Source organism: Phaethon aethereus (assembly GCF_964289735.1).
Source record: "Phaethon aethereus genome assembly, chromosome: 15".
Lineage (NCBI taxonomy): Eukaryota > Metazoa > Chordata > Aves > Phaethontiformes > Phaethontidae > Phaethon > Phaethon aethereus.
Window position 1 is genome coordinate 16526505 of NC_138591.1, and position 12083 is coordinate 16538587.

Genomic DNA, 12083 nt, shown 5'->3' on the forward strand with positions numbered 1-12083 from the left:
ACTTGGCACGTATTTAATGCAGCATCCTGAGCTCTTTTTGGAAGTGGTTGGTGCCACGTGCTCCTTCACACGCATCGCTGGACTGTGCTCGCAGGGAGCAGGGAGTGTACAGATGCCGGGCTGGTGGGGTGGGTCAGGCTGAGAAGTCAGCTGTGCTTATCCTGTGGGCAACAGGGCTTTGAGATGCATCTCAGGTTCATGTTGCCGTATTTTGCTTCATCTCTCTTGAAAACTCATTCTGCTAAGAAAAAAACAACTGTATTGATAGTGAGACCCTCCTGCTGCCTCCGCGCAAATGCCTGACCAAAGCGGAGAGTCAGAATCTGTGCTTCATCATTCTTAAATGTGCTTTCTTTTCTTGCAGGCGTGAATGACAGAGGAGGTGCCCCCGACTGCACTTACGGACATAAACCTGCGTCTTCTCTGCCACAATGACATAGACACAGTGAAGCAGCTCTGTGGCGACTGGTTCCCAATAGAGTACGTTACTGGTCTGAGGTGTGAGATGACGGGGATCTAGAAACAAATGGTGTGAACCTGCACTGGTCCAGTTCAGAGCTAACACCAAAGGCTCTGCAGCCTCCTGGACTGTTGCTAAGATAGAAGCATGTTCTGAATATTTTATGCGCTGTGGTTGTGGTGGTCCTATTAAAGGCCCTTTGCTGCCTGTCCTGCAGGGCCCTTAAAGTCATCAGAAAGTTCCTGCTTGCAGATTTTGGCAGAAAGAGGGGCTTTGTAATTAAAGGGGTGGGTCAGCTTCTTGGGAAAGAGCGTAAATGAGATGGGGAAAGGAGCACATCTCCAGGGAAAAGGACAGCATCTCTGTGCTTGTGCTAGAAAGTTGTGTTCTGCGGTGTGTGCCGAGAAAGCACCCTCAGAGCTGAACCAAACCGACAGGGAGCAACTGTTCCTGAGGGACCATCATTCTGAATGTCCTGGCGGAGACTGAACAGTACTTGCCTGTGTACTCAGGATCACTGTTGCTCCCAAAGATCCGGCTTAAAGGTGATGTCAGTCTGTCCCAAGTCAGCTCCCCAGCCCCCGTTTGGTAAATGCTTGTGTCTGCACAATAAAGAGCTTTTCTGGGGAACTGATAGCTTTCTGGCGTAAAGCATCCAGGGAAACTACAGCTGTAGACTTCAAGGAATTTTTTCTTTAGCTTTGTTGAGAAGGTTTATAGAGGATTTTAGTGGTTTATAATTATGATTGAATAAAATATAACAAACTAGCAAAAGCATTCATAATATTTTGAATTTGTAGATTTCTTTTAAACACCAGGCATGCTGAACTCTCAGCAAATAAATAACTGAAATAAGGTGAAATAACTCAGTGTACGCTAGTTTCCCTTTAGTAGCTGCAGAAGGAGGAGGAGAGCTGGAGGCTGCTGATGTGATTTTTTTTTTTTTTTTTTTTGGTACCAATATGCAGTATTTTTTTCACATGTGTATCAAATTAACGAGATCCTTACGCTCTTAGATGAGGGCAGATGGATCTGGCATTTAAAAATAACTTGCTAAAGATGGAAGTGAAAGCTCTGGGCAATGAAAGCAAAATGAAAATGTGGTTGCCTTAGCAAGGCGGGAGGCCGTTACATAGCAGCCTGCATTGCTGCTTCGATGCAATTGAAAGAAACCATGCTACCAAGTGGGGTACAGCAGCTGTTTGATGTTCGCTGGTACCATACAATGGTTAAGACAGCAAAGGTGAATAACTTCCTAACCCAGATTTTGTGGAATAAGCTAAATTAGTAGCATAGAAGGAGCTTTAGATTGACATATGGCTGAGCTCCTTGGCTGTATGTCTTTGCAGAAGACAGCCCTTTCAGTAGTACAGCTTCCCTCCCTTAGTCTCCTATAAAATACACTGGCCCACAGTTCCAGTGACCAGCATTTAAAGATGTTGCTGCCCATTTCCACTTGAGCAGCATCTCAGCCCAATGTTTGCAGTGGTGCTGCCTGCTCCCGTGGGCTTTGTGTCCCCAAACATTCCTGTTTTTTCTTCTTTCCCAGGTACCCTGACTCATGGTACCGAGATATCACTTCCAACAAGAAGTTCTTTTCCCTCGCAGCCACATACAGAGGCTCCATCGTGGGAATGATAGTGGCAGAGATCAAGAGCAGAACAAAGGTGCATAAAGAGGTATGCTACTAAACTGTGCTTCAGTATGAGATAGCCCACCTCTTGCCATGGTTGACCGCGATGGGACCTGTCCGGGGTATTTTTTTCCCTCATCCATCCAAACACTTCTAAGAATGATCCTGAGTTAATTTAAGAAACCAAGAAGATGCCTGTTTCCAGCTAGTGGAGCGTGGGTGGTGGGATCTGTCTGAACACCTGGGCTGCTGAGCAGCCTGGTACCACAAAGTCTCCTCCTGCTGGGGCGAGGCAGCTGTGGCCCGGTGGGAAGCGTGCTGCCCTATGTGCTGTGCGGAGGGATCAGATCATGCAAGCATAACCCAGAAGTGGCTGTGTAGCCAGCCATTTAACTGTTGCCCGGCTGTTTTCAGTGAGCCTGGTCGTTGCTGGTGACTGAGGGACGCGCAGCTGTGGGAGGACAAACCTCTTTCTTTCTTACGTAAGGGTTGAACTTCCTTAGCTGTGCTGAGTGAGTTACTCCTCTGACTTCCTGCAGAAACTCCTTCATTTACATGGTCACTGTCTCGAACATAAAGCAAAGGTAACCAATCTGCAGAAGCTCAGGCTTCAGGGATAACAGAGCTTGCAGGCCAGGTGAGACAACACGGTACAGCAGAGAGGTGAAAAAGAGATGGTCATTGAAGACGGTATGGGAAAAGACCACTGGGTTAGTGTAGGGAAAACAGCATAGGCAAGTGGATTAAAAAAAAGCAAGGGCAATGCAGAGAGCGCATAACTTATAAAAGGCCATCAGTGTTATGATTAAACAATAACCTTAACATTCATAGGAACTGAGAGCACCGAGTGGCACGGGTCTCTTCACTCTAGCTATCTGGCTGCATCTCAGAGCTAGTCAAAGTCAGAAACTGCATCTTCAGCAATGCTAACAAAAGGCTCTTGTTCCAGCCAAGCTGAAAGCCAGGGACTTATTCAGACACTGCTCCAGGCGACTGAGCTTGTAGAACATGCTCCTTGTCCTCTACAGCAGTATAGAGATCTCCAGCTGACACGAAGCTCAGATGGGAGCATGCAGGCAATAAAGACTCTTGCCGGATTGATCTAGATGCCAATGTGTAACACCAGAATTGGCACTTTGAATCCTTCCTGGTAAAGAATGCAAATATATTCTGTCCCTAAGCCCACGGATAATGTATATGGTAAGGAAACATCATGATTTGTGTTCTGCATCTGGGAAGGGACCATGCTTGTTTTTTTTTAACTGCCCACCTTCTTTCCAGAAGCTTCAGCTAAGAGTGAAGAGAATTTTCCTGCTCTAGCCTTGTTTTCAGATGTTCCAGTGTGGGATTCTTGCCTTCTCCTGTGCCTCTCCAGGTATCCTACTAAATAACTTGTTATATCTCTACTCAGGATGGAGATATCTTAGCTTCCAATTTTCCTGTGGACACTCAAGTTGCTTACATCCTCAGTCTTGGAGTGGTGAAGGAATTCAGAAAACATGGAATAGGTAAGATGCTGCTAAGTGACAACTCTGTTGCTGCCATTTGCCGCATGGGGCTAGTGGGCATGACTGAAGGAGGTCCACCATTTCACCACGATACCCTTTTGAGACAAGCTTGTCAGTGATTCCTACCAGCAACTGGGAAGGTGACGCACTCGTGTCCCCTTCTTGCTGTTAATGCAGGTGCACCGAGATGTTTTTACTGGCATAGGCGCAACACAACATGCAAATGTTTCCAAAGAGCATGGGGCTTTGTCCGTCTTGTTCCCAGGGGACAGCTGAGCACACCAAAAACTTGCACTCCTGCTGCTGAGACTGACTGGAGTGCTAGGACTTCACCCTGGAGCACGGTTTGAAGTGATTTTCTTTCATGGATATCAGAAGCCTGGTCCCTGAGGCAGAAAAAAGAGCTGCTTTTAACCTCTCGACTTCAACAGATAGAACAGACATTTAGAAAAAGACAAAGGGAACTAGAAAAAGGGTGTAACTTGGACCTGATTAAATCTGTCATACGCATGTAAAAGTCTGCTCTGAATGCCTGCTGCAACTCACAGCATTTTTGCAGCCATTTGAAAACCCTGCAGTCAAGAGGGCTTATCTCCATTTAGAGCAGGATGTGTTTTGTCATCAAATAAGTGCCCTCCTGGTGAAATTTCAAGCATCATTGATATCTTTGACCTGCAAAAGGAGATAGGCCAGGTTTGGCAGCATGACCCAGTGTTGCACATCTGAGGTCTCTTCAGTGGATACAGGTATAACTTCTTTCCTTGAGTCCTCCCTTCTCCCCTAGTCGTGTTTAGAATGGTACGGACTGCTAGGCTATATAAAGAAATGACCTGAAGAGTCCTCAGTGGGAGAGCTGTATTTAAAACTTGCATTGAAATGCTTCTGGAGATAAATTTTCTGTACAAAGAGAATACTTGCACAGACTAATGTTCAGAGAAGGTGGTAAAGGGGTCTTCTGTAAAGTTGTGGCTGTTTTGAGCCCCTTTCAGTTTCCAAATCCTATTTTTTTCTCAGCTCCATTTTGCTGGAATTTTCTCCTTTCAGTATCAGTATTTCCTGTGTCCATCACATCTAGACAGCATGTTGCCATGTTCTCTCAAAACAACCTAAAGAAGCTGCTGCCTGCTGGTGCTTTTTCTGAGACCTTTCTCTTGAGACTTTTTCTACTTGTCTTTGAAGCTGAAGTCTTTCATACAGGAGGCTTTTCACCCCAGGCATACTTTTAAGCACTAAAGCTCTAATTTTTCTCTGGCAGACATAAAAAGGCTTTGGTTTCTAGTTCTCTGCTATTCTTAAACCAGAGGGCAGTTTGATTTCTGTGAGATAGAAGAGTGGAATATCTTATAACAAAATTAAACTGCTCTCCTGTTGATGTCTCTCAGTGTCTTTTTGTGCTTGGCTGATGTAAATTCCTACTAAGCGTCAAGTGACCGTGAAGTAGTCTGAGGATTGTGAAACGGCAGCATAAATCTCATCTGTGTGTTTGTATTAGCTAAGCTATTTCTTTAGCCTGTTGTTACCATACTTGATGGAAGAATTTCCCCTGCAAGTTCTGCTGGGTCCTTCATGTCGTGTTGAGGTGGTTTGGAAGAACCTCCAGGTCTCGTCTCTCAGGGCTGGAGTATTCTTTGTGCCCTTCTCTGGTTTATCCTGCTGACTAGTTGCTGCAGAAAATCCAGGTTGAGTGAGACTATGCCTTGGCTCTTTTCCTAAGAAGGGATCTTAAAATCCTATAGTTCTTAGATTTTAATTTGAACTCAGCAGATGCAATGCAATAACCTGCTTGTGAAGTCTTGTTTTGACTCTCTGCTATTTAAATGGCTTTCAAATAAATAAATGTGATGGGACTGATACCATTGAAAATGACTCACTTGATACTCCCCAAAGCTGAGCGCTGCTTGGCTGGGGATGGGCATTACTGGCAGATTCCCGTGTCTGGCTCATCTTTGTGGTTATTGAATCACAAGCTTGTGTCTTCATAAAATCTGTTTTGTGAAGCTGTGCTCATAGGTGAGATGAGATTCATATTAAAACCATGGAGCATGGTCCTGTTAAATTCATCAAGAGGGTCTGTGAGAACTGGGTGGGATCTGGGATCTTCACGCGGGTGTAGCAATCACTGCTTAGACGCTGGGTGCAGGAGACCTCAGCTGGGACCCACGAACCCTTGTGCTGTCCCTGAGGAGGCAGCTGCACTGTGTGATTCTGCTGCTCTTTCCTTCAACAGGTTCGCTCTTGCTTGAAAGTTTAAAAGACCATATATCAACGACTGCCCAAGATCACTGCAAAGCCATCTACCTGCACGTCCTCACCACTAACAACACAGCAATAAACTTCTATGAAAACAGAGACTTTAAACAGCACCACTATCTTCCCTATTATTATTCCATCAGAGGGGTCCTCAAAGATGGCTTTACCTACGTCCTGTACATCAATGGCGGACATCCACCCTGGACAATCTTATATCCTTTACCCTCAGTCTGATTAGCAGTGGAACACAAGAAGCAGATGCCAAACTATGTTGTAGGTTAAAAAGGGCAATCTAGCAAAGTGTGACCTGGCTAGATCTGGGGACTGATGCCTGCTCAGATGTGAGTTTAATCGGAAGCCGGAAGGAAGGTGGTGTTAGAGGGATTTGAGAGTGACCTGCTTGTGCCCAGGCTCCCCCGACTCCTCTGGGAACAGTTCAGGCAGGATGGCACATTGAATTCTAAGTTGCAGTGAGTTTGATGCCAGTGGTAGTGAATGCTGGTGTTAAGCCAGAGTGCTAGGCGTGCTTGTGTGGTGCAGGATTTGTCCAGTAACATGGCAGAGAAGCCCTTGGTCTTGGTTCCTGTGGCCTGGGATCCCCTGTGACCCTGGCCTGGCCTGGATCTCAGGAGGCTGCTCTCAGACTGACTTTGGGAGTTTATTTCAGGTTGTTGGATGACGGAGAAGAAACCTGATCTTTCCCGGGTGTAGCTAATCAGCCCAGACCTTGCCAGGCAGGTGGATAGATTGCTGTTCCCACAGGAACTTGCTGTGAAGTGCAAAGGGAACTAGTAGCTGCTTAGAGGAAGTATTTCCCATGCAAGTTGGAGCCAGTCTTCCCAAATTGCCTTCTTTTAAGGTGCAAAGCAGATAGAAAAGGATAGAAAGGAGCTTTTGATAGAAAGGAGCAAGTAGTTAAGACAAGGAACAGATCTGGCTGTCTAACAGCAGACTAGCTTTTGCTGTGTCATGGAGTCTCTTTAGGGGGTGCTAGTCCACAGAGTTTTAAGTTATCTCTTAAGTCACAGTGTAAATTTTGCTGTCCTTAACTGATGGCTACTGACTACCTGCAGCACATTGGATCAACGCTGGCCAGCCTGAGCCCATGTTCAATTCCCCAGAGGATATATCGACAAGCCCAGAGCCTTCTCTGCAGCCTTCTGCCCTGGTCTGGCATTTCTGCCAAGAGCGGCATTGAATATAGCCGGACGATGTGAGTGGATCGGAAAGGCAAAGGTAGGTGCCTGGGGGAAAGCTCCCTTCTCTGCCCGAGGCCGGCAGCGACACGGTGGCGATGCCTCACGGCCGCTGTCTTGGGGCAGCTAAGAGCGTGCTCGAGCAAGGGCTGCCGAAGCTGCCGCGTGTCTGGGGCATCGCTGTGCTCCGGTCTCCAGCTGGTGGCCAAACTCCTACTGGTTTCATCTGAAGGGAATTTGAACTCTGATCTTATTTACTTGAGCTCAGAGCCTGACAGCAGGTTGAACCGGTCCCTGCTGTTTCCCTCCTTTTCCCAGCTCTGCTAGACCAGCTTGCAAGACCCAGAGTGACCGAGTCCTCGCTCTTTCCCCAGCTCAGTGTCCCAGCACAGTAACTGACAGCCTGTTTGCTGCCAGTTGCATTGTAGGTCTCTGACAACAGTGTCTTGAGAGCAGTGGCTCTCCGGTACACTTGAAGAGCTCTGTAACACCTGGTTTCCCTGACAGCTGCTGCCCTTGTCTTTCCATAGGACTGTTCTTCCTTTCATCTCCCGAACCATCCGGCTCTGCACTGATTCCGGTGATGACAGCTCTTGGTCAGTGACCCAGCCCCTGGATGGGACTCCTTGTTCCACAGGTTGACCGAGATTTGGCAGACTTCACAGTTGACAGGCTGCAGCCTTGACTTAACCCCTGTGGCCTGCAGCCTGTGAGCACAGCCTGGGCAGGCCTGGCCATCGTGTGAGGCACCTGGCTGTGCCGTAGCCGAGGGCCCGTTGCATCACCGGTCTGTGTGCATGTTGCACTGTCCCCACCACTTCCCTTGCCTCTGGTTTGCTCCTATCCGTATACGTGATGTAGAGCAGCGTGAATGAGGTTAATGAATCTGCACTGACTAACCATGTCAATGAGCCGTAAGCACCCTGGCAGGCCACTGCTGGCAGAATATACAGTTGTGCCCTTGTTGCTGGGGAAGGGGGAGCTGGGTGAGGGGAATGGGGGAGCGAGGATCGCGTCTGGGTCCTGCCAGGGCAGCTGCTGCCGCTGGTGCTTCCTGCGGGTCACTTCCAGGGAGCATAACTGCCTCGCATGAGAAACCCAGCCCCGCCAGCCCTCTGGAGTGACTTATAAAAGAAGCATTTAATTCAGGATGCATCAAGTAGAAGGCAGGGAATGAAATTGCTATTTCATAGTGAAATATATATATATTATACTGTATAGATCTTTCTGCCTCTGTCCAAGTTGGAACATAGCTGGAGAGGGGAGCTGGGGGTGTAGAGCCGCTGCTGCAGCCAGAGCCCTTCTCCTCCCCTGCATGCACCCTCCTGTGGCACCGGCGCTGGGCTCTTGCGGGATCTTTAGGGCTGAGCTCTGTGCACAGATCACAACAGCTTTACCTTGCTGAAGAAAAGCTGCCCTGGCTGCTCCCTGGTGTGCTTCAGGCCATTGGCTGGGCATTGCCACAGGGCCGTGCTGGTGGACGGCAACCTCCCCACGCTGCCCTGGAGAGCCCTGGCCGTGGCCCCCCCGGCCTTGCCAGCCTGGGGCTGTGTTAACGCCCAGCCTGCGGAGAGGCCTCGGAGCGAGGTCAGGTGAGCACTTCAATTTTAAGGTGGGAGTCTCTGCAGCTCACCCAGCCCGGGCACGTGTCAGAGGTGCAGGGGGTCCCACTGCCAGTCCCCCTTCCCTGGCTGAGGCTCTTCCCCTGCTCCGCACCCCGGTCCTTGTTCCCCTCTTGTTTTGAAACTGCGACTTGAGCAATGGAGCTGCAGCTGGTGCAGGGCCTGCATGTGCAGGCAGCGCCAGCTCTGGCAGCGCCAGCTCCGGCAGCGGGTGTGGGCAGGCTGTGGGGGGAGACACAATTACCGGTCAGGCTCAGAAATGAAAGCAAACACATTAAGATCTTGCAGCCCCGATGACCATACAAAGTCCTTTCAGTGTCTGTAAGCCCCAGAGGTGGGAGTTAATTAATAAAAGGGTGCAGGAGGAGCTTGCTGTGTGTGGTACCATGCTGCTCCCCAAGAAGGGTGGCTGGGACTGGGCCATGGGCCACCGCTCAGCTCGGAGGTGGCTCTGGCACATACTGTTTTTTGGAGCAGCAGCAGGCTCTTCGGGGAGGTGCTGGTCCCGTTTCTGCAGCACAGAGAGGTCTAGCTTAATGTCTGTTTGACACAAGGAAAAAGGCGTCTCTGAGGACAGTCGAGCTCGGAGCTGTTGGAGCCCATCCTTGGAGCCCTTCCAGCCCCAAGAAGCCAGGGCTGACCTCGGTGGTGGCGCCTTCCACCCTCCCTGTCTCTGGTTCCCCTGCGGTTAGAAGTGCAAGCGGCACTGCGCTGTGCTGGGTGCAGCAGGCAGGCTGAGTAGGGCTCGAGGGACGCAGTTTCGTGGCAGACAATGCGATGGGGCAGGGAGCTGCAGGTGGAGCCAGGGCTGGTGATCACAGCTTTGGCCAAGGTGCTTCTTGGGAGTTTTAGCTGGGCCACGGGGTAGAAGAGGAGCTCTGCGACTGCAGCAGAGGTAGCGTGGTGGGGTCGCAGCCCACTGCCACCCAAGGTTCCCCTCTGCGGGGCTGCGTGTTCCCACCTGCGAGTGATGTGGTGGAGCCACTTGCAGGAGCATGGGGCAGGTCTGCGCAGCCAGCGGCTCAGCCTTGCTGCCGAACAGCCATGCCTGGCACTGCCCGTGGGGAGCAGGGGGTTGCCTTGGCTTTGCCAGGGTCCTGGCTGTCCCCGTTGTCCCTGATGCTCCTCTCGCAGCCCGGCTGGCCCCCACTGGCAGCTGTGGTAGTGGCAGGGACTGCTGCCATCCCTCCTAGCCACAGTGCTTTCCCAGGAGAGACCTGAAGCACCCTTCCAGCCTCATCCATGTTACCACTGTTGGGGTGGGTTTTTTTTGCTTAGCCACTTCTTACTTAAACTTCCTGGTTTATATGAGTTCTTTAGCAACTGAAGCCCCTGGTTTTCCTTGGCACTTGCTTTCTCTGGCCCAGACTGAATCTTTCTCTCCCGCTTTCCTGGGACTGATGTTCCCCCACTTTCTATCCTGCCCCTTGCACAACCCAGCACCACTGCTGCAGCATGCGAGCACATCCCAAGGGGAGCAGTGACTGCTCGTGTGTCCTCCTGCCACCCCGTTCCTCTGAGGTGTCAGCCACGTCCCCTCCTCACAGCCCAGTATTTCTTGAAGAGCACTGTGCTGCTGCCATCAGCCTCTCTCTAAACCTCTTCAATTAAACCAAACCTCTTTCCGAGTCGTTTGTCACTCTGTGCAGGAACCTGTCTCTGAGCAGCTGCTTGAGCACCTTCACCCGACCTTGTGCTCTGCTGCGACACAGGGCAACCGCAGGCCCCTTCGCTGTGGCTGGGAGCTGCTGGTGCAGGATTTTCCTCAGGCTCAGCTGAAATGCCACCCCCTGCAGAGGTCAGGGCCTGGTCCCGCTGCAGCTTGCACAGCCTCAGTGCAGCCGGGCTCCTTGCCGACCGCCCCAGCAGTGGCTGCGTTACAGACAGGACAAACGTCCCCCACACACAACCAGTGCCGGGGAGGCTCTGGGCCCTTCCCCTGCGCCTCCAGCTTCTTTCATCGGCACAGTCCAGCGCAAAGAGCAAAGCCCTGAGGCAGGGGAACCGACGAGTGCTGCACCACCCCGGCCCCTGCAGCCCCAAAGCCCTGGGTCGCCAAAGGCTTCGCGCCGGCGGTCAAGAACGATCCTGACTGCGAAGCGTTCAGCAAAGCCATTTATTCCACTTTCCTGCTCCCACAGATCTCCAGGTTGAAACCCACACGAGCACTCCCCCGCGCCCCAGAGGGAATTCATGGCACGCCACCCCGTTGTGCCGGCACCCTGAGCGGGAGCCCGGCTGCACCGCCGGCAGCGGAGGGGAGCCCTTCCACCGACGCTGGCAGAGGTGCTTGACCAGCAGCCCCATACCTCAGCTGTGTCCACTGCAAACACAGCCGCGTCCAAGTCAACAACGGGGCATTTAAAAAATAAAACGTTTTGATCCTTAAAAATGAAATGGGGACCTGACAGCAGCAGTGCGTCCCTGAAATCAAAGCATAATTCTAAGGCTTCGGCGCCCTCACGTAAGCACACGAACTCTCTGCAGGGGGCTGTGCAGGTTGATCTGGGAAGCTCGCTAGAGTTTAATGGCCATAAAAATACATAGCTTTCCCCTGCTTCAGACAAACCCTCCCGGCTGGGCAGTGGAATCGCGTGGGCAGCAACTGCAGCCGGCAACGGGTCGGAAAGTTAGAAGAAAGTCTCTAGTCTCACCCACTTTTAATAAGCACAAACACGGCGGCATCACTCCATCGGCTCAGCCACCGGCTGCTCCGCCACAGCGTCTGCCCCCAGCCCCGCCGGCTGTTCCACCACTTCGGCCGCTGGCACAGCCGCCAGCTGCTCCACCACAGCTCCGCTCTCCGGCCCAGCCACCGGCTGCTCCGTTGCCTCGGCCGCTGCCTGCGCAGCTGCCTGGTTCTCTGCCCTGTCTGCCAATTCGTTGCCCGTTTTAGCGGGCGCCACCAGCTCGTTCGCCGGCTTGGCGGCAGGTGCGTTTCCTGTCACCCCTGCTGCCTGATCAATGGCTGGCTTCTTCGGCTTCTGCGTGGCAGCCACCGCCTCGGCCAGCTTCTCCTCTGGCACCATGTTCAAGATCTTCAGGGCAAAGAGCAGCTGGAACTTGGCAGTTCCGACGAAGGAGTTGCCCAGGAAGTTGGGCAGCCCACCCATGCGGTCCTTCTGGGTGTAGAGGGGGACGCGGACCATGCCCATCACCTGCAACAGCATGGAGCGCAGCTCAGCAGAGGCCACGGCAGCACCAGCCCCCCCTGCACCACCCTCTGCCCCACACCCTCACCCCAGCACCCCACCAGCCCACAGCCCAGGCCCACCCTGCCCCAGCTGCCAGATCCTGCCCCTGCCTCCCGCACCAACCCCTGCCCTCGCGCCTGCCTGCCCTCGCCTGCCTGCACCCAGCCCGGCTGAAGCCCCTGCACTGCCCCTCCCTGAGCCCCGCCAAGCCCCTGCTCTC

General features: G+C 51.9%; 2 protein-coding genes across 5 annotated transcripts in view; one reads left to right on the forward strand and one right to left on the reverse strand.

Moving 5' to 3' along the window:
* Positions 1-370: 370 nt before the first annotated feature.
* Positions 371-7068, forward strand: NAA60 (N-alpha-acetyltransferase 60, NatF catalytic subunit; the record flags this gene model as incomplete). Of its 2 annotated transcripts, XM_082006985.1 has the most annotated exons (5): positions 371-480; positions 2010-2139; positions 3505-3601; positions 5829-6079; positions 6925-7068. In XM_082006985.1, 5 exons carry the CDS (start codon positions 371-373, stop codon positions 7066-7068), a joined length of 732 nt encoding a protein of 243 aa, XP_081863111.1. The 2 variants fall into 2 exon arrangements, with proteins under 2 accessions (XP_081863111.1, XP_081863112.1); XM_082006986.1 differs by lacking the exons at positions 3505-3601; positions 5829-6079 and having other exon boundaries at positions 6904-7068.
* Positions 7069-10896: 3828 nt separating this feature from the next.
* Positions 10897-12083, reverse strand: part of NUDT16L1 (nudix hydrolase 16 like 1) — a gene marked incomplete at its 5' end in the record, with an annotated part of 2662 nt that continues 1475 nt past the window's right edge. For 2 of the 3 annotated variants that reach the window (XM_082006946.1, XM_082006945.1), the window contains one exon: positions 10897-11827. In XM_082006946.1, coding sequence (XP_081863072.1) covers positions 11354-11827 — 474 coding nt within the window. In that variant the 3' untranslated portion in view covers positions 10897-11353. The remainder of the gene's footprint in view (positions 11828-12083) is intronic. The other variant, XM_082006947.1, reaches the window with a different exon arrangement.